We start from the raw sequence: 22,946 nt of genomic DNA, 5'->3' as shown, positions 1-22,946 counted from the left end.
CAGTCCAGAGAGTTGACAGTGTGTCAAGTGCCACTATTCTCACCACTGTCAAAGGGACATTACAAACAGGAACTGGAGTAATGCTTTATAAAAATGCACCATGCATAGCAAATGCAAAACAGATTCATTCTGCTGAATTAGGTATATAAAACAGAGGTATATAAAAATCTACCTCAGAGTGATAGCTTGCAGTTACCATAGTAAGGAACAAGAATGGCATTGTTTACTACATGGAGGCCCAGGCTCGAATGTGTGGTAACTGTGAGTCTTCCTCTCTAGCTCAGACTGCTGCCTTCTAGACCTGACCACTAGGGCTACAGACCTGACTGAAACTCTTCCCCTAGGCTGTTGTTGTTTTAATTTTATTACGTTTATTATATGAACCTTTTAATATTGTTTTATTTTTAAACCCAGATGCCTGCAGCACCTGGCAGCCAGGAGGAAGAGCTGTTTGAGGAAAGGGGAAGTGATCAAGGAATAGTTAAACAAAATGACCTCTCTTTGTCAGGACAAAGGGGGCGGTTGGGGGGGGGGTTGGGTTAACTGTCAAATGGGACACAGGTATGTGATTGAGTTCCAGCCTAAAGCTCTGAAGGTTTTTTTTCTCGGAATCTATGGAATTGAAAACTGTATATGTCTCTAGAAAGGGATAAGTAAATAAACAAAATGTACAATGGACATATAATAAGTTAAATAAATAAGAAAAAATCAAATGCACGTTCAAGAGGTTGAAAACATTAAAAGAGTGACACAAAACACCGCAATGCTGTGCCAGTCCACCATACAAAGGATCTAGAATACTCAGACTCTTAGCAAGGCAGGAGGCTCCTGTATGATTCCACGGTACAAAGTACCTAGAACATGCAGACTCTTAGGAAGGTAGGAAGGCTCCTGGCAATCACTAGAGGATAGGGAATAATTAGCGAATTGTCAGTAAATTTTGTGTTTAAGTTTGGGAAGACAGTGCATTGCCTGGCAGATTGTCTCGCAGTGTGAATATTCTAAACAGTACAGAGGTCTACGGTTTAAAATAACTCAAGTCGTCAATGTTTTCTTACATCTATTTTCTTCAATAAAATAGTGTTTATTGTGTTGTTAGTCAATGTCAAAGTGAAACTTTTGCTTCGGAAATAAATCAGTCGCTAAGAAAATCTGTGTTGGCCATCTGTATGAGAGACCTATCCACTTACACACTCATACGCGGGTGGCTGCTTGCTCCAGAACCTTTGTGTTTTGTGGTTCAGTATTTGCACAAAAAACACAAGTCTAATTACCATTAAGAAGTAATTTACCAATTAGGTAAGCACACATGAGGTTTACACACATAGACAACACATTCTTAAGTGAATGACCTGGGTGAGGATCCCTTACTAAATGAGGTACAGAATGTTGCTACTGTGCACCCTGACTGACGCTGGCTCCCTCTCATCTCATACCTTTCAGATTGAACCCTCGGCATTGTGTCAATGGATTCCCGTGTCTCACGTCTTGTCTTCGGCTCCTTCTGTAGGTGCAGAAAAATATTTAAAAGATTTGGCATTAATGACAACTATGCTACATTAAAAATATCCCGGTTGAGGAGGGAGAGAGGGGAAAAACAAATATCCCGGTTGAAATTTGGCAGCTCTTTGATTGCCTAAACTTTAATTTAGAAAGCAAACAGGAGAATCTCATCCCACCCAGGTATCTGACCATGCAGGGTGCCTGTGTGATAGATGGGTGGGACCCACGTTTCCTTCACATCTAGTCAGTCCCTCTCCTTGAATCATTTGTGAGCAGACAGCCACAAAATCCCAAGTTGATGCTAGATTGTCTAAACAATTGTATCGAATTTTATTTCACAGATATTAACCCAAAATGCACTAAAATGAAAACATCTAAACAATAAACTTAACATTTTTCTTCTTATAAAAGACTTCCTCAAATAAACATGCTTTTTATTTAAACATGTATTTATTAAAAAGTCAGTTGTCTATGGATGTTTCAAACTCTTTGGAAACATAAATAGGACTGTCAAATACAAAGAAAAATACCTTTTTACATAAAGATTTTCAGGTTTTCTAAAATGAGTATATGTGTACAGTGACTTCTAGACTGTTTATGTACATATTTTTATATTTGCAGTATTTTCTCACACAAGTATATATGCATTTTAGAGTATAATCGCGTATTTAAAGATATATGAACATATATAACTTTTTGACAATCAGATATAGATATGATGCCTTACCCTATTAACAACAATAGTCTTTTGCTAAAGATAATAACAGTTATTATTAAATATATAGGTTATAATGGTTTTTCTGTCAGTGAGAAACCGTTCCTGGCAAGTGTATGCTGGAACCCTTGTCAGTGAAAGATTCGTTATATAAATCGTGTTATTGTGTATTTCATTGTGTGCATCTGAAGTTCAGTAGGTCTTTTGATCTCAACTTCATAATGGAGAAGAGAGCATCTGGTTACATACAGCCAACACTGCAAGTCATGTGGACCCCCACTTAAAATATCAGGAATGCATAGCTAAATGGTTTAAGAGTGAGAAGAGTGTTTAATTTGATTAAGTGTTAAGCCCTAATGATGGCCTGATGATAGCATACTGAGAAAGATTAGCACAAATAAAAATGCACACACTGATCATTAAACACACAAAGCAATATTTGTCACCAAGTCACCCACAATTTAAAAATCTCCATGTAAAATTATCAACAAGGGTAGGCGCTTTACAGTCACAAGTATGTTCACAGAAATATCGATTTATAAATTATATCTGTGTATAGTATCTCTCTCACACACACAGAATAGCGGACATAGCCTTCGCTCTTATGTAATGAAATTCAATCAGTGCCCTACTCTCGACTGGCTCCCCGGCCAGTGTTCCTGCCATGCGTTTGCATTGTTTACTGTTGTACTTCCTGGGAACATACACTAAAACAACACTTTGTGAGTGTTCTTACGGCTGACCCGGTCACTTTCAGTTCCTAGACATTCAATGTCATTCATAGCGTGTAAATTTATGGCCCTGTAGTTAGCAATAAATGGGGTGTTACCCGTTCACAGTGCACAACCTCTCGAGCTAGGCAAAGTGAACTTGCCACACCAATTTGCAGACATTCAAATGGAAAACCCTGTTCTAACTCTTTTCAAATGATGAGATCAGTGCGGGCCTTGGGGATGTGTCAGTTCCCTTGAAAACATTCCTGGCGCATAACAGAGCCATGCTGGTAGGGAGCGTGCTATTAGATTACATGTCGGATTTGGGATTTGGCTCAGCTTGCTGATGTTTCCTCATCACTCTCAATTCTTTTGGATAAACAATGAAATCATTTTCTACTTTCACAGAAAAGATGTTTATAAAGATTGAACTGATTACCCTATCTTACATTTACTATCTGCCTGGATTCCAGATAATACACACAAATATTGAGAAAAAATGTATTGTTTACTATATACCTAGTTATTCCAACTTGAAGACATCATTTAGACAATATTTAATGCTGTGTAAATGTATGGATTTTGTTCTTTGGCTGTCACTGTACTTCTCTGCTTGTATGTAAAAGGTAAATTTTTCTTCAGTTACAATAAATTCATCTATCTAGTGTCTGCTATAATTCCAGATAATTCCAGGAGAATAAGGACAGATAACATCAATAAGAAAAGAAAGTGAATACTGAAAATATTTTAAAAAAATGGTCTTTTCCACAACTACCATTTAATATGTATAAGCAAAAATAGAGACTCCATCAATTCATTCTGCCAACACATTTTACATTCCCCAAGCATTTATGAGTTGAAAATATTTTGCAATATTTAAAGAATATAGATGTTTTTAGTGAAACTTCTATTATACTAGCCAAAAAGAAATATGGGTAAGCTCATCCTCATTTTCTCTCTCTCTCTCTGTCTCTCTCTCTCTCTCTCTCTGTCTCTCTCTCTCTCTCTCTCTCTGTCTCTCTCTCTCTGTCTCTCTCTGTCTCTCTCTGTCTCTCTCTCTCTGTCTCTCTCTCTCTGTCTCTCTCTCTTCCTGTGTGCGTGTTTGTGTGTGTGTGTGTGTGTATGTGTCTGTGTCTGTGTGCGCATGTCTGTGTGTGTTTTGTATTTTATAGCTTTTTGTGATAGAATTTGAGATACTCAAAACAGTTATTTAAATAGTTGATACTTCATTTTTTCCAGCCCAGAATGTATGTTTTAATACTCAGCACAATGGGAAGAGCAATCAATGTAAGATAGTTTGAATACTTTGTATATTAGGAGCCATGACTAAATTTATGGTTTGTGCCAGTTGAAAGTCAAAATGAAACCATGCTACAGTATCAATCTTAGAAAATGTAACTGGATGTGCATGTCAGCATACATTGAGACATCTAAAATGTTTAAAATGTCTAAAATGAGTGACAAATATGTATGGAATAAAGTTTTTCTGAGATGCATTGTTTGTGTGAAAAGTAAAGATTCCTGTTGGCCTAGGACAAAGTCTTTGCAAGGAAGGAGTTCTGCCCTTGCACTGTCACACATTACAAACCGGGGGCTGACTTACATATAGGCTGGTGTTTAGATGCAATTTATAATTCCCACATCACTCTGTTCTTTACAAAGTGTCATATGCCAGTTTTGTCTGGCATTAAATCTGGTTACAAGGTCAGGGACTCTAACCCTGGTGTTATCCAGAGCTCTTACAAGTTAAAATGTGTCATCTAGCAAAAAGCTGTGGGAACACTTTCAAAATATTTTAACTGCAAGACAAATATTGTTGAAAAATCTACTGGTAGCTACAAAAATCAAATTTATTTGAGAATCTGCTCAAAATTTGAGTACCTCATATGCCTTGTCCAGGTTCTGATCTCTTTGGCTATGCAAATAAAGACAACCGCTTGGGAAGGAAAATTGACAGAAGCGAAGGACCTCTTGCCTAACCCCTGTGATAAACATGGAAGAACATTGAGTATTTGAGGATAGAAGCAAGACTTCTGGGTTAAAGGAGAAGTCCTCCTCAGCCTCATTCTTTTAAAGAATGGGGATCCAGTTTACGCCACTCCTCTCTACTCCAGATTCACATTTTTTTCTCTAGCCTACAGCCTAGCTGGAGTGTCTCACGGACATACGTGCTTTAATGTCCCCTCATCCTCGCTCCTTTCATGAGGTTAACTCTCAGACCATAGGCATTTCCTACTGGTCTACTTCTCAGAAACTGGGAATTGTTTTTACCTCTCCAGTTCTCTAAGCTCCCACACTGAATACGTCAACAAAATGATTATGAGTGTACAAACTCAGAGCACTCTTTTGCAACCTCTACCTCTGCCATCCCCATGTATGTGGCCTTGTAACGCCTTCCTGGATCCTTTGGTTTCCTGCTCTGTTCCAATTGCTTCCAAGGCCAATGTGCCAATGAATGCAACAGCCAACTAGAGTCAGATGGTGTTAGTGTGTGTCCCCAAGTCCATCAGTCATCTTTGCTTCCATTCCAAACAACAAGACTGAGATCTGATAAATTGCTGATACAGACATTATTACCTGACATTGCAAACGTATCCCTTTCTAGCCTTCCTTCTGCTTTCATAGAGTACAAGTGCTGCCATGCTCTTTGGTGTTTTCTCTCGAATGTTCTCTAGTATACTTCTAGAGTGCTATTTATCCAGAGGATGTCTTGGCACTGCCCTTCTCACATTCTTTGCCCTGCTTTCACTTTCCTGTGACAAACATGGCCCTGTCTGAGCATCCTCTTGGCCTTTCAGAAGCTGCTTCCCATGTAATGTAACCCTCTTTTCACTTTCCCATCCAGAGACCTTGTGCCTTTTCTATCTGGGGTCTATCTTCTCTCTTGAGACCATTTTATACCCAAACACAGATTTTTGATTTTCGTTGTTGTTTTTCATAATTCCACAACAGTGCCTGAAAAGGATTTGTTTCAAGATAAATATTTGATGAATTAACAGACAGAAAGGGACAAGATGCCCTTGACATGTGAAAATACAATAGCATGGGTCTTGTACAGCTTAAAAGTCATTTGTAACGGTCTCCAAAATTGTTTGTGTGTGTGTGTGTGTGTGTGTGTGTGTGTGTGTGTGTGTGTGTGTGTGTGTGTTTCATATACTTACACTGTTTTCTTTTTGGGTTTGGTTTTATTTTGTGTTCTTGGTTTTGGAGGATTTTATTGTTGTATTGAGTTTTTGTTTTTGGAGAGAAAACTTAAAGTTGGGTGGGTGGGACAGAAGATCTGATAGGACTGGGAGAGGAGACGATATGAACAAAGTGTTTTTAAAGCTAAAAATGGTTTTAAATAATAAAAATATAACAAAGAATTGAAAACCTGCAATGCTTCCCTGGACAGCTCAATGGTTCTTAAGACTGTAGTCATCTTCTTCCTTCCACTGCCCCTAATTAAACAGTGTTGATGCTCTCACTTATAATAACCCGTATCATAAAAAATATTATAAATATTTGGAATCACAACTATCTCTGAGATTTGCGTGTATGTCACTATCTGATGAGTGTTTCCACTGAAAACACCTTCCAACTTGCTTATATTTTTCTGGGACTGGGGCCACCTCACCTAGAATGCTTTTGCTTTCCAGCATTCATACACTGACCACTCAATTAGGAAGAAGCATGTTCAGCTAGGTTTTGAAAAGAAGACAAATGGGTAGCTTTGCTAACACCATATTCTTGTGGCTAGAATGGCATAGGCAGTTCTATTTAAAACACTAACTTTAGAAATAAATCTAATTACACGAAGTTCAAATGCTCAATTGTAAGATAATTAAGCAATATATATGCAGTCCTAGCAGGGTGAGGTTTAAGGCTACAGTGACATACGGAGGACACAATAGAGCCACAGATCAGTGTGAAGGCAGAGCTTAAAATGCCACCTCCTGTGTTTGATGGGTCCTAGAGCCTAACTTTTCCATGAAGAAGAAGAGAACCTCAGGTTATAAAGCATGTCATCTCTTTCCCTGAAAGGCTGTATGCAATGGTAACTATGGCTTCATTCTGCCCTGGGTTTTAAAATGAAACAGGCCATAGAACCTGTCCATATCTGCCCTGCTCTGCAGAGTACATCTGTATTTTCACATGCATGTTTGGCACTCACCGTTTCCCAGTGGGGTAGAACCTAGAGCAGGAGTGGCCATCCCAGGCACAGTATGGGTCCCTTGCCAGGCAGCAGTCTGCACAGGCTGTGCCGTAGATATGGCAGCGATGCAGAGAGACTTGGGAAATCCCCTCATTGGAGCTCACATACAACTGTTGCTATAAGAAGAATCACGATGATTTATTTCAGATGTAGAAGTTAAAGGACTTTCAGCAGGAACATATTATAATATATAGCCACAAACCCATGGATTCCTTTACAAACTCAAACAGACTCAAAACAAGAAGCAAAGAGAAAGTATAGCCAAAATAAATAGAATTTTCCTACATTAATATGCCTATAACATTACCACTTTCTGTAAAGAAAAAAATACCTCTTAGTATACCATGTAGAATGGTAATCTGTTTTAAACATTGGGGTCCACTGTTCTCTAAGATTTGGCCTATTTATTGCAGATTTTAAATTAAGATGTTTTCTTTTTTCCACTGTCTCTTAGCAAATGACAAGGAAGCTTTCACAATATTCAAGTCCAGCAGAACAAGTCAATTTCAAAATAGAAAGCATTTTTGTTCAGAAGAAAAAAAAAGTTCTAGATAATCAGTCATATTTAAAATGAAAGCATTTGGATAAGTGTCTGTAGGATGGTGGGCTGTGAAAGGTACTCTGATTCCTGGTTGAGATAGGTCCAATCCCTGGGGACTCTAAAGGGATGGCAGGAAGTGGGCGTATTCCCAGTCTCCCAGGAGATCAGGGCCTTCTCAGCCCCCACAACCCCCCCCCCCAGAAAGGTTTGAGACAGATCTGTCACGCAGGGCAATGCCCCAAGCCCCTCCTCTACAAGTGAGGACTTGACCACAGGTCACATAGGCTCAAGACAAATCAGTCATAGAAGCAAGACCACGCCCCCAAATATGTAGATGAGGTCTTCCCAAGCTCTCAGGCCAAACCAAAAGGAAGTACCTGCTGTCAGACACTGACCCATTCAAAAACTGTATTTAAGTGCTGTGTTCAGAAGAATTAAAGGTGCGTAAGAATTATTTCCTCGTCTGAGAGCTTCTGTCATAAGAACTGTAAGACCACCGCCTGGGGAAAAGATCTGCTCTCCTGAAATCATTGTCAGAAACTCCCCAGCACCCCTCGCTGGTTAGTCAGCCTTCTGACTCGGCCCTGTCAGAGCAACCGAAGAGGTGGAAAGAAGGACCAACAGTGGAGGCAGCAAAAGCTGTTCCCCCTCTCTGTCTGAGTTCTCTCCCCCTCACCCCAAATCAAGCACCTAGCTGGGCCAGAGATCACTGTGGAAAGCCCAATGCCCCAGACCCCCACACGTTTTTGGAAGCAATACATTGCTTATTAAAACTATTTTTACATTATTTGAAAATGTACTTATTTGTTATGTGTTTGTGTTTGTACATGCATGTATGTCACACACACACACACACACACACACACAAAATCAGTGTGTGCACCTGTGTTCCCATGCAGAGGCCAGAAGAGGACACTGGGTATTGTTCTCTATCACACTGTGCCATAATCCTTTGTGTAAGTTACTACACCTGGAGATATGGTGGTAATTCATGAATTCTAGCCATCCTCCTCTCCCTACTTGCTCATGGTCGCCCCTTGCTATTTACAAAGGCCATCTGACCGACCCTAATATAAAAGTTTACAGTTAAATATGACTCAAAATTTCTTCTTTGTCTACCAATCTTTAGTACCCTAATAGAGTAAAAAATATAATTCGCCCAGGAACACTGGACATAAATGATTACCACTGGTCCCTGTGGCAGAGATCTATAGTTCTAATTCCTTGGGCAGTTAAATCAGAAGTGTGACAAGTTCAAGGCTTGCCTGGCTGCAGAGAGTGACTTCAGAAAGCCACACCAGGCACTCCTGAGACTTGGCCACAAAATGAAAAGTTAAAAAAGAAGGCTTGGGATGTAGCTCAGTGGTTGAAAATGTTGCTATGCAGGAGGCCTCTAAGTTCTATTCCAGAAGTGTTTATTACTTAACTAAATATGTATTTAAAGAAGAGAGGCAATTGCCAGTATCATCATTAAAATATTTAACGATCCTAATTTATTTGAAAAAAGGGAAAATGTGTTTTTATCCTATGTACACTAATTTCTTTAGTAATGTCAGTATTTTTACAACCAGATACAAAGAGTAAATTGAAAGAAAGGTACAAGATGTATGATTAAATTATTTGAGTACTAGGAAAGGTAACAAACTCACAATTAAACAAGTAGAACATTCTCTTTACCAATTTTAGTCTTCCCACCTCAGAACACAATGAAGTATTTAGCAAAGCCAAAGATGTTCAGGAAATCAAGTCATTACCCTAGCTGTGACATTCACTGCCTCACCGAAACATTTTAAACCATCTGCAGTATGAGATGTTGAAAACCAACATAACAAACGACCTATAAAGATGTTGAGACGTACATTTTATATACGACTACGGGGCCGCGCAAACGACTGTGAAGACTTTGAATCTTGCTTCTACATTGTCTCTTCCCATTAAGCCATCATAAACAAAGGGCTTCCCTGCTGGCTTCAAAGACAATTCTGACTTGAGATCAGCTCCATAGGACATTAGCAAAATGACAAATGACTTCTTGTTACTTGGGAAAATGTTTGTTATGCACCATGCAAACATTTTTACAGATGAGATCTTTAACTCCATTATGTCATATTTATTTGTTCTCATAAAACTCAGTCAAGTGAAAAGATCAGAACTTTGACCATGAGTATCACATCATGTCTAGCATGTTGGATATGGCAAAGAGCACTGCAATTATAAAGTCAGTTGTTCAAACATCTAACATCTTTAGTCTCTGTTCCAAGAAAAATAGAACCAAAGGTTCTTCGAGACAGCACTAGCTAGCGCCATCTTCTAGGCTCACATACATCATTTGTGAGAAAGGCATTGCCTTCTAGATGTAGAAACTTAGGGCAGGAAAGTTAAGCTTTCCTGTAACTTATATTCAAGTTGAGATTAAATAAATGCAAAGATGACTCATTCTGACTGTAGTGGGGTAGCTCCTGAGGCTTTGGGAATTGAAACAGGGTGCATCACAGACATGAAAAATTGGAATTGCCATTGTGATCATTGAATATTTACATGTTTAAGAAATTTACATTAACTTAATTCTTGATAATTACCCTCTCTTAATCCTTTTCCAAGTCCACATCCCTTAGATAGTGTACAGTAAGGGTTTTGTAGACATACATAAACCATAGGAAATAATAGTGTCTGTTATATTAAAGATATACTGGCAGGAAAGTAGAAATGAGTGGATTATTCACTCTAGCTCCTGAGGATGTCTTGAAATTACAGTAGCCCAAATATTATGCTCACTCCTTTTAGAATATTGATTTTTATTATAGTGAACACATCATCATAGTTCAGAAAATAGAATATATGAAAAGTTGGAATGCCTTTTGCATATATGGTCTGCTCTCATTACCTTTGACGAAAAACAAACATTCAGTTTTCACTAACAGACAGTGAGGTCTATGTCAAATTAGAGAGGATTCTGGATGATTATTTGTCAATAGTAAAACTCTCAGATCTTTCAGAAGTTAAAAAACATACTTTCCTTGTTATATTTTATCATGCATAGAACATGACATAAAATGTTTCTTACCTTTTTGGATGAGATTTTCATTGTCGTTATAGGAACGTGATTCTAAAAAATTCAAAAAGGTACATTACTTGCTCATTTGATCTTTAGAAGGAGTTTTGCATGTAAAATTCTATTTGTATAAACATTCAAAAGTTATATTTTCTTTCAGTACCTATACTCTCTGTAACATGTATTTCTTCTTTGGGACTACAGATAGACTGGTATAACGTGTTTAAACTTGAAAGCAATACAATTATCGCACATGAATTACAATGAGCGTTCAAAGGAAAATGGAAAAATCAGATCATTGAAAGAAGCATTTCGAACATTGACTTGAACATTGGATCTGTGTGCAGGAGGAGACTGTGATAGGGAAAACCCTACATGAGATGTTACTATTCACCTCTCAAGTTATTTAGGAAAGACTGGTATGCTTAACCAGGCTATAGAGTTCTCATTGGTAAGAACAAAGATATATATAGTTATAAGGGACTTTTTGTGAAAGGATTCACTGCAATGCTAATCCTTCTGAAGGCTCAATAGCTTTACTTCCTAAATATTATCAATTAATTTTAAACTTAAAACGGAATTTATGATATACTGATGCTGATCCAGGATTAATTCAGGAAGGGTGAAGTTCCCAAATCCAGTTATTCCCACCATCCTACTTCCTTTGGATCTGCATATATTTGTAAACATTTAGAATGGAAAATGGCGATATCAAGAACTCTCAGTGGTCATGACTTGCATTAACCTCACTCACATAGTCACATACACATGTGCAACGTATGTGACAATTTACAGTCACTGAATCACCTGCTAAAGTTTTATCTCACTTCAATTCCAGCTTAAAGGAACCAGACACATGAATATAGGATGACAAAGGAGGTTGAAGTTCTATGTTGTGGAATAACTGTGCCTACTCTTTTTAAATGCTACACTGATAGCTCTGAAGTATGTCCACATAACACTTAACTAAGGGTATTTTCTACTTAAATCTATTTTATCCTTACATGACCATCATAATATATCATACACACCCAGTGATTTTTACCTCATCTCAAAATTTGACAAAAATACATGCCAAAGACAACAACTGCATTTGCCAAGAGTGCCTTTCACTCTGCTCTATCAACAATCACAGAGACATCAGGAAGGAAGCCCAAACACCTTTTCAAATGATGCCCCACACAGGAATTGTAACTGACTGTGGATTTCCATTTGGAATTTTGTTTTCTTGATGATAACAACAGAACAAATCATGTAACTGTCCATACATCGTTCTCACTAGATGGCTTTTCCATAATATATATGTTTAGACGGGTTTCAAACTCACTTCATTAAACATTTCCAGATAACCAAAACAGATACTTCAGTATTAAAAATGAAGTGTTGGCACTACATAACTTTTTGTTATCTTCAGGAAACACCAACTAGTTGGTTGCGTGGAAAAAAGCATACTATGTAATACAATGGTATTTAATGCAGTAAAACACTCTATTTCTCTACAAGCCGAGCAGGCAAAAACCTGCTGGGATAGATACAGTCAATATATGTTTTACTGTGATGATCACAAAGAACCTAGTGAAAATTAGAATCGAGTATTAAAATTATAAGTCTAACAACACACTGGATAGTAGTTGGAGAATCTCCAACTCATATTAGACTCCATTCGTTGTTACAGTGTTCAATTGTAAAATTTAATTGCAAAATCTTTCAGTGTTGTTTCTTATGCAATTAGATGCTTATGAAACCAATAGCTTCAGGAAGCACAGTAATGATCTTAATGAGACAATCTGTTTTGAGTCAAGTCAGCTAAGAAAAACATCTAAGTGTGCAAAGGATAGTCTACTTCTGGGAGTTCCGAGGTACTACTGAGTAAACTCCTCAGTCAGAGGCTGGTTCTGGTCTCCAGAATCCCATGTCTCTTAATTGTCACAGCTGTAAATAATGACCTATGAAAGCCTGGATTCCTCACTAAGTTTTCTTTACAACTCTTTTGCTGTGCTTTCCACCAAGTTTCCAGATAAAGACCCTTATATAGGAGCAATGATCATGCCAGGAAGGTAGGGCCAGGAAGGTAGGACCAGCTAGGTAGGACCAGCATAGACTGGTTCTGTCGGTTCCCAGATACCTGAAGAACAGGCAGCTCAGTATGGTGGCCTCAGGCTGTTATTGTAGCACTTGGAAAATTGAGGTAGGCCAGTCAGAAACTGGAGGCCAGCCTATCATCGGAGGGATTGTCTAAGGTATGAAGGAGGAAAGGGTATCTGGGCCTGTGTCCTGAATGGCAGAGAGATCTTAATGAAGTGAAATTCACCATTGTACACTTGGTGCTCTTTTTTTTTTTTTCTATTTCCTTTTAAAGCACCCAAGATTCAAGGAGAACAATACAATGAAATCCAAAGCATGGACCGAACATAAGGGTTCAAGTGCTAAGAAGGAGCATTAGTTTTATTTAACTGGTATGGTATTTGAGTGGAAAGCAATCAAACAGCAGCAGCTTTTCTTGAAATGACTGGCTGCAAAGCTATGAGGAAGCTTATCTGTAATCACTAATGTGAAGGCATTTGGGTTACAGTGGCATGTGAAGGAAATGATAAAGCCTCCTTCATTACAGACTCCCCTAGACCTTGGCCAGAGGGACTCATTTTTTAAAAATAATGATGAGCAAATTTCTTTGGGTTGTGATGATAGCTGGTAAAAAATGTCAGCCTTTTATGTTGAGATAACTTAAAGTATAAGAAAATACTTCGCAAAAATATTTGTTCTCTAGTTCTCCTTTTATCTGATGCTTTTCTACTCTTAAAATTTATTACATTTGCTTATTTAATCTTTTATTGGCTATTTTTACTGGCTAGAGTAAAGGAATGATGTCATCATGGGTGCGATGAGATGGACAGAAGAAGTGACCAAACCTTAAAGACTTCCAGCTCCTCCAGAATGAGCTCCCCACTAGCAGAGCTGTTGGTAGGAAGGACTACGACCTTCTGCACGGTGCCCCGATCTAGATGGGAGAGAGAGTGGGAGATGCTGTAGAACAGTGCCTTCAAACCCAGAATATGGTTAACACAAGAGCCCAGTCTCAAACAGATTGAACATTTCTAACACACTGGCATTTCTGTCTAATCCAATATATTTAAATTAAGACTATATAAAACTAAAAAGAAAATATGGAATCTTATATTTTACTTGGTGTTAAGTCATAGCCATCTAAGAGGAAACATGTCTTTATAAACATCATCCACACATCTTAAATCAAAAGTTGTCAATCAGAAATCTGTACTCACATACATGTGTGTACATGTGTGTGCACATTGGCATGCACACACAAACACACAATTATACAATTATACATGAATCAGTAAAAGAAGTTGTACATCAGGTATATGGTTTTGAAATATAATAGAAAGTTTTAAGTCATTAGAAGTGGTCCTACTTCTCCAAGATAGCATTATAAAGTGATATTCCTACCATTTTGTTAACATTTAATCTGTTTGGGTTTCCTTATTTGAGGAAGTCCTAGTAGAAATGGTTAGCTATTACAATAGCACAAAGTCACAAGTCCTGGACAACAAATGGTGATTATCAGTTTATACAAGGTAAAATGTCTCACTGCCATTACAATATACAGTTGAAATGAGAAAAACAATTGTGTTTTAGGTTAAAAAATTATGAAGTAATCATACTGATAAGATTTTATTTATAATTTGGCAATATTTCTTAGGTGTTCTTAAGATATAAGGGAAATTTTGGAATTACATGGTCCAAAGTAATATAAAATATTCTTGTATCCCATAGACATATTGGATAATAATGGTGCTTACATAAATCGTTTCTAGACTAAGATCTATAACTCAGATTGTTTTATAAATCATGCAGACACTTTTATGCATATGATTATTTTACCTGACCAGTTGTATGGATTTAGATCTGAGAAAACTAGTTGAGATTTAACAAGAATATAAACAAAACCTATAACTAATTTGGTAAAGAAAATGTAAGTACTAATTAAAATAAGTTACCCTTAAAATAATTCAAAAGATGGAATCATAAATATCAAATTGTAAATATTTTCAATTGTAACTGTGAACTTATAATTTACAAGTATCCACCATCCTCAACAGATGAGATGGTTTTTTGCAAGTTTAATTGAGAAACTTCACAAGACGAGCTACTTAGAAGCAAACTATTGAAGAATTTTCTAACTATGAACCATTTAGTTATTAATACTAGAAATCTATAAATGTTAAACCTTAATACCTAAAATTGGTTGTCAGTCTATAAACAAGAGTTACTTTGATGTAAAAAATTATACCTGTGCTTACAATTCATATTTTATGAACCTTATCAAAAGATTCACAAATGTTCTTATTTTAAAAAATCGTGGCTTACAAAATGGTATAAACCAGTAGAATGGTTTGTAAAAGAAGAACATTACAAAAAGATACACAGAACAGAAACACCCAGTGTTTGCTAGAGAAATCACTAGAGGTGCAGCACATGAGAGTGTGACTTTAGAAGGGTTCAAAGGTCATTCTGTCATTCTGTGAGTGCAGTGCACTGTGTAAAGCCAATCAAAAGTTAATGGTGGTTTCAAAGTACTGAAGATGCCTTGTGCAATTTACAAACCTCCATTATTTTGTTTCTCTGAGCAGCTCCCTTTGAATCATCCCACATGATGACTTGGGATATTTTTGTTCTAGAGGATGATAGAAGTGAAAATTTGCAGTAAGGAACCTTTCAGAGATGCTATACAAATGTGTTGTAAGGGAAAATGGATGAACATGGCTACAGATGTTCCTTATTTTCAAAGGACTACCCATCAAAATGATCAGTGGAGACAACCAAAGAAATGGCGCATATATATATATATATACTGTGTGTTTACAAAACATGTAAAATATCCACTTTTAATATAAAAGACAATTAATTGCATGTTTTCAGATGAGTCAGAAGCCTCTTGCCTTTTTCTAATATGTTAATGTACTATAAAAGCAAATGTTTTATGAATGATCAGTCTCTTCTAAAAAGCTTTTGGTAGTAATACTCTATTTATCCATAGTATGAAAAGCTATAACAGTGGCTTATAAAATATGGTGAAGAATATGTGTGTGACTCATTCAAAACAAAACATAGATTATCAAATGTCTGTTGGTTTTCCTATTTTAGATTTTGAAAAATCTATCTGGTACTGGTAAGTGCACAGAAAATATATTCGCAGTATCTCAGGCTGTATAACTCATGTTAAAATAAAGTAAATTCTGCTTATCTACCATCCATTTAAACTCATTGACTCAGTAAAAAACTATCGAAGGTCGCCAGTCAGTAGGACTGTAAAGATAAAAAGATAAATAGACTCAAGTGTCCATGGTCTGAAATTTATGGGTTTTAAGTCGAGTGTTCACATTAAAATGTTAGGCATTGTGAGATATACATTCCAGAATGGCCATAAAGTTCCCCAGTACTGACATCCACATAAAGCCATCTCTGTATCGTTCCCTTTGAAGAAAATATGATTATCAGATATCTTCTTTTTAGGGGTTCTGAGAATGGCTTTCCTTTTTTTCACTATTACAAAACCATGTTTTTTTCCTTTGAAAAAGGCGTCACACCCACAATAGAGTTACAGTGGTGCAGTCTCTCACTTTTTTCTCCAGCTTCACTTGGCTTGTGTGTACCCAGTCAGTGGGTGTCTGCTACTACAACTTATGTTGAACCATTTCCCCTCTTCGTATTAATATCAACAAGCAGCTTTTGGAAAGGACATGTCTTCCACTCTCAATCTACATGGTAAAAGAAGCCTTTGCTGTTCACCAGCTCCATGGAGACCTACCCTAACAGCATCCTCGCCTCTGTCCTCACACAGGAGTAGGCCAATAAACAATTCAGGGCCTGGGACTAGGCCACAGCATGAGCCTCCTTCATCAGGGTATTAAATTCTTCCACACAACCTTGCTAGAGTCATTCCAGCTACAGTACATGAAACCCACTTGGCGAGCTAGCCACACAGAAGGCAGAGCTGCAAGATGCTGCAATGAAGTTCTGCTGTCTAAATTCTGAAATGGGAAGTCTTTTGTTGTGCTAATAAGCCTGGGTAAGGAGTGTGGCCATTTTGGTTGAGTTCTTACAAAGAAACAATAATACAGAAATCACTCAAAACCAGGTCTGGTTTGGTACACACCTCAGCAGGTGAAACTACTTTACCTCTATTTATCTGACCTACCAAACCATGGATATATTGAATTATCTGTTTTTAATTGAATCTAGCCTCTTCATATAGACTATAGAGATACTAGATCCCTGAATAGATTAGAGCACAGATAATATGTGTGATTAACCAAGGCAAACTTCAGAAGTTATTTCTGTAATGTAAGTTTACATACAAGATAACAGAAAATCATTAATATACACTGGCTATTTAATTTCCTTTTGTTTACTCAAAATGTAAAGAAACTTCCCTACATAAGCATTCTTTCTCATTCTGTTTTTTATACTATCTAGATTTCTTTGAAATTGTAATACACAGGATCACAGCAATAATCCTTCCAGCGCTCTTCTGTCTCTAACAGCGGAGACCAGTCTGCATGCATTACGCAGTAGGTGTTGGCTGTTTCAAGCAAGTGATGAAGCATGGCTCATTACTCAGCAGGTCACCAGAGTCATCATTGGTATTTATCCCCTGGTTGCATTTTAACTGAAGTCCCCAGGTTTCCCTGGAAACAAGCTGTGCCTGCCATTGGATTGGTGAAATTCTGCCTCCTTAATTAGGTCTAGTCCCTCCCCTCTCAGTGGTTGCTAACTCATGAAAGAATTCCAGTCAAGCTGTCTTCTTCCTCGTGTGATCCCATCACTTAAACACCTATGCTCCAGGGGGGTCACGAGGTTGATTTAGTGCCCTTTATCACCTCCTTAAAAGTCTTAGTTTATTTTTTAGGAAGGGACATTGAATTTTATTTTATGTCATGCCCTACAAATGATCCTCAGAGTTGTGATTCTGAGGGCTTACTAATGAGCAATCATTCAACTCAGGTACGATGCAGTCTTGCTCCATTTAGAATATTTTGAATTGTCTCCCTTTTGAATATTTTGAATTGAGGTAGTGATAGCTATGAGTTCTAGTATTTGTTTAAAAAGTCAAGCATTGGAAAGGAATACAGAAGTGTGTTAGATGCCCACACTCCCTTACTATCATTTTCAGACTCAAATCATTTATGGAAGGAACAAAATGGTAGAGCTGAGGCAAAGCTGTAGAATCTCGGGCAAATGGAAGCTTTATGGACATCAAGGAAGAGTGACTAGGCTCCCTGCTTCAGCAGTTTGCAAAACTGGATCTAATCAAGTGGCTGCCTCTTTGAAAGTCAGGTTAAACATCCATTAAAGGGGGAAGTCATTTTTCTGCTTCATCACCGACCCACTCAGTGCTGCTGTATTCTTTTGTTACTACTTTTATAATGTGAAAATAAAATGGGGGAGACAAGTGTCCTTGTCACAGTCCTGATAGGTGATAGAAGAACTGTTGACATTCTCATCAGCCCCCGTCACATGTGCTGACCCTACTCCATCCTTGGCCATCAGCAGCATCTTAAGTGTCTCCTTTTAAGGGGACACACTTGAGCCAGCAGCATCCATCAAAGCTAACTTGTCATTCTTTTCCAGAGTTTGTTGATGTGAGACTCTAGGGTCATATAACCGTGCACGTATTGTATACACCTAAATTAAAAAAGAACCTCTGGGAAGAACCTTTCAGAAAGTTAAAATTCCTCTCTGCATTATGAATAAATAGACAACATAGAATTAATTGATTTTCAGGTTCACTTGCTGACAGCATTTAATTTTATTTGGCTCCTTAGCACCTCTAGTCATGTTCAATTATATAAAGTTTCAAACATGTGGCCTTCAGATCACCTACAGCCAAAGTCACCTACAGAGTTTACTAAAAATACAGATGATGTTTCCCATGTTAAATCATAGAAGGCATGTTAGAGGTACTACATATGTATAAACTTTACAGAGAAACATGCCTGCTCAAGTGGTTGAGACTCCCAAGTGACAAACAGTATACTTGCCATAAATGTACTTGACTTCTTTGTAGTTGCCTGTATTTTTCATAAGGAGAACTAACAAATCATTTCTGATCTATATTTGTGGAGTTTTATTTCCATTTTGTATACATTAAGCTAAAATTACACATTTGCCACTAGTGTATGAAATACTTTATGTGTAATGTAATAAAATTTTCTATGAAAAGCTATAATCAGCAAATTTCAGAAACTTAAAAAAGTCAAGCATATGATTATGAAATTTCACAAGAATATCCAATCTGTAAAATTACTGTTATTGGTTAAAACTGGAGTAGATATGGCAATAAGAAGAGAGTGATCTCAAATATTTTCAAAAGAAATATAGGAAAATTTTCTTATTTTTATTAGATACATTTCTTTACTTACATTTCAAATGTTATCCCCCTTCCAGGTTTCCTGTCCATAAGCCCCCATCCCCTCTCCCTCCCTCATACGATATTCCCCCATGTATCCCCCTTATTGCCCCCGACTCCATATTTTCCTGCACTGGGGGTTCAACCTTGGCAGGACCAAGGACTTCCCCTTCCACTGGTGCCCCAACAAGGCTATTCTTTGCTACATATGCAGTTGGAGCCCTGGGTTAGTCCATGTATAGTCTTTTGATAGTGGTTTAGTCCCTGGAAGCTCTGGTTGGTTGGCATTGTTGTTCTTATGGGGTTGCAATCTCCTTCAACTCTTTCAATCCTTCCTCTAATTCCCCCCAAGGGGGTTTTGTTCTCAGTTCAGTGGTTTGCTGCTAGCATTGACCTCTTGTATTGGACATGCTCTGGATATGTCTCTCAGGAGAGATATGTATCTGATCCCTTTCAGCATGCATTTTATAGCTTCATCAATCTTATCTAGTTTTGGTGGCTGTATATATATGGGCCACATGTGGGGCAGGCTCTGAATGGCCGTTCCTTCAGTTGCTGCTCTAAACTTTGCTTCCTCCTATGGATATTATTTTCCCCCTTTTAAGAAGGAGTGGGAACATCCTCATTAAGAGCACTTACGATCAATGGCCACAAGGAGTCAAGGAAGACAGAAATTTCCTACAGGGAAGAACATTGTAAGGATGGGTAAACCATATGAGAAACTCTTTCTAGAGCAGATATTGGAATTCAGAGCACAAGAAGACAGTGCATCTGGGCAGAACTTTGTGGGAAGACGAGATGGGTAACTTCATTGTGAGCAGAGTAGAGATGCTATATGGGAGGTTCTGTAGTTGTGGGGAGGGAAAAAGGGAAGCAATGCTTTTGGAAGCCAAAATGTTAGCCTCACCCAGACCTTATTAACATGTTGATACATTCCTAGTCTCCCCAAAAGACTGAGATTTAAGTAGATCATATTTAAAAGCAAGACCTTATTTAGATCTAACTTCAAAACAAAAGAAAACAAAACAAGAAACAAACAAACAAACAAAACCCCAGTAACCTAGATCAATAAAGCAGAGTAAGCCTGTCTTTTCCAGCTCACTCTGTCTGCTGTGTCTGATACTTCCCCTGGAATTTTCGCAGACTTTTATTTCTTTAACTGCCAGCAAAGAAAAGTTAGGTTGATATGGTTAGATGGTAACATTTTGGTTTGAAATAAGGGATGATACCCTGTAATTTCTTTTTCTTCTTTTGTAAAGATGTTTTTATAGTAAGCTTTAAAACTTAATACAAACAAACAAACAAACAAACAAAAAAAGAGATTGGGTCAAGTAAAACTAGAGTGAAATCAGACCACGTTCTAAAAGACATAGTTTGTACAACCCCAGAAAAGGAGTGAGTGGCTTAAGGTTGCCTGCTAATTAAGGACACCACAGCTGTGTTTCCCCAACAGCAGTTGTTGGAAGGCAAGCTTCCCAGAACTTTGTTCTGTGATGAGCACAGCTCTGCTCTCTAATGGTTGTTTGTAGTAAGCAGCCAGTGATGAAAGAGCTGCTTGCCTAGTAGCCTAGCTAACAGCACATCTTGAACTGTGATCAGTAACTCATGTTCTTATCCATATAATCCAAAATCGTGGCCTAAAAATTACTTTGTCTATAAAAGAAAGATATTACATTTTCCCAACACGCCTAACAGGCTACTCGAGATCAAAGGAGACAAGTTGTAGGAGCCTTCCTTGTAAACTCCAGACAGAGTTATATAAATGAGCTTTCTTTCCTTGGTCTCTCCACCTGTCACAACATCTGATCTTCCTATAAAACAGTACTTTGTTCTTTAATTCCAAAACTGCCACTCACAGCTCCCGCTATGATCTGTCACTGAAGTTATTTTCTATTTTTTCTTTTATCACCTTCCTCTTTCTTTTCTTTGTTCTCTTTCTTGCTATTCCTTTTGTTTTCATGAACCTACCCTTGCTTTCCCCTCCTTCTTTGCCAGGCTGTAAGGATCTATAACTCTAGCTTGGCTAGTGAGGGAAGACAAGTGAATCTTTGAAACTCACTGGCCCATTGCGCTAGCTGGATGGTGAGTTTTGAGTTCGGTGATATACTCTGCCTCAAATAAAATCATGGAAGTATGATAGAGGACAACACATGACATCTATGTGATGTGCACACAAAAGCACATGCACATTTAGAAATAGCTTCAAATTTCAAACAAACATACTTCCTACAAGTAATGCAAGTGTGTTCTGTAAGGTTCTTCTGGTCCCACTCAAGATGTAACAACAAATTTCTAAACACAGAACTGAGCTCAGCCTTTCTACTAAGTCCTATATATTACTTAGGGAAAGAACTTCGCTTGTGAAATTAATGAATCTATTGGTCACTAATGAACCTCTTTCCAGCATTATTTTAATTGTACAGTGCACTTATATGCCTTAGCTTTGAAGTCCAAATTATTTGCACAATGGCTTGAAACAACCTTGTTTTTGATTTATAGATAAGGAAGCCCTGGTTTCTCTGTGGTCATATCCAGACCCACCATTAACTTTCCCTTGCTGGCCTTTCCCTACTGTCTGGTTCCTTCTATATATAAAAGGAATGGTTATTCCCTCCTCAGTGCCACTGCTGTATAATGTGGAAACTAGCACGCAACCAGGACATTCAACGATCTTGTCCCTCCATAGTTCCTTCCTGCCTGCCCCTGCCTTTTCTCAAGGTCACCATGAGATCATTTCTTTGGCGTCTACACTTACTTCATGATCAATCTTCACTCTTATTAGGAAATTCTCTTCATTTTCTTACTCATCCATGCAACTCTCACAGTTACTTCTTTACAATTATGACTAGGCTTGGCCCCAGCACTGTCAGGGATTCATCTAACACATACTTGGCTAATGAGGCTCCCATCTCTATCTGTAGCCCAGCACTCGCTGCTGAAGTGTCTCTGTAGTAACACCCTCTTTGACTTATCCGTCTGGATAGTTCACTCAAACTTCAGTCTGAAGTGGGGTAGACTTCAGCTTTATTTACTATTTCCAAAGACACCACAATCCTAAACAAGCCATTTATTTCATCAAATTATCAGTTTATAGACTTATAAAAGGGAAGAATTTCATTTAGTTGGCTCAGTGTTATTCCAGTGAAACTTTGAAATTATAGTGTTTCCTAAATATAATATAAAATACATATTACAATGTAAATTTAGTGATAGATTCGATGGAAAACTTAGTTTTTGATAGATAATAGATAAAAAAGGTTAAATGTACCATTGAAAAGCACATTCATATTTCCCAATGTTGATTTTTATTGCTTTGATTGATCTAAGGTGTTCCTTTCCATCTATTTGCAAAGCCACAAGTGTGTGTGTGTGTACATGTATATGTGCATGTGTGTGTGATGACTATGAATCTGTCATCATCTCATCTCTTCCTCTGCATAATTCTTAATTTAGATAATCCCTTTTGATCTCCAAATCAAACTCCTATTTTATATAGGCACCTTTTCATGTCTTTGCTATACAGATAGCTATCTTTTCTCTTGGCCATTTTAATGTACTTCCTGCACTAGAATTATGGGGTAGATTGAATGGCTGAGTGGAGAGTGGTAACTGCTCAACTGAGTCAGGATCCATGGGTGGAGGGGACAAGCAACTACCAAATATCTCTCTGAGACTTCCACATGTATGCCATGTCATGAAAGCACACATATGCATGTTTGCAAAATATGTATTAGAACATAATATAAAATGCTTTAAATTGAATATAAATTTGGTTGGAATATTTAAAGTAAACTTCCAA

At 37.7% G+C, this 22,946-nt stretch overlaps 1 protein-coding gene across 1 annotated transcript in view; it reads right to left on the bottom strand.

The window, feature by feature from the left end:
* The window catches only part of Sema3c (semaphorin 3C), a 160,178-nt gene that overhangs the window by 7,127 nt on the left and 130,105 nt on the right, over positions 1 to 22,946 (bottom strand). Inside the window, exons 12-15 of the mRNA XM_032907057.1 lie at positions 13,629 to 13,717; positions 10,732 to 10,773; positions 7,085 to 7,242; positions 1,437 to 1,504 (exon numbers count right to left, since the gene is read on the bottom strand). Coding sequence (XP_032762948.1) covers positions 1,437 to 1,504; positions 7,085 to 7,242; positions 10,732 to 10,773; positions 13,629 to 13,717 — 357 coding nt within the window. The remainder of the gene's footprint in view (positions 1 to 1,436; positions 1,505 to 7,084; positions 7,243 to 10,731; positions 10,774 to 13,628; positions 13,718 to 22,946) is intronic.

The sequence above is a fragment of the Rattus rattus genome, chromosome 6 (genome assembly GCF_011064425.1).
Source record: "Rattus rattus isolate New Zealand chromosome 6, Rrattus_CSIRO_v1, whole genome shotgun sequence".
Classification (NCBI taxonomy): Eukaryota; Metazoa; Chordata; class Mammalia; order Rodentia; family Muridae; genus Rattus; species Rattus rattus.
This window is presented reverse-complemented; position numbering and strand designations above follow the sequence as displayed.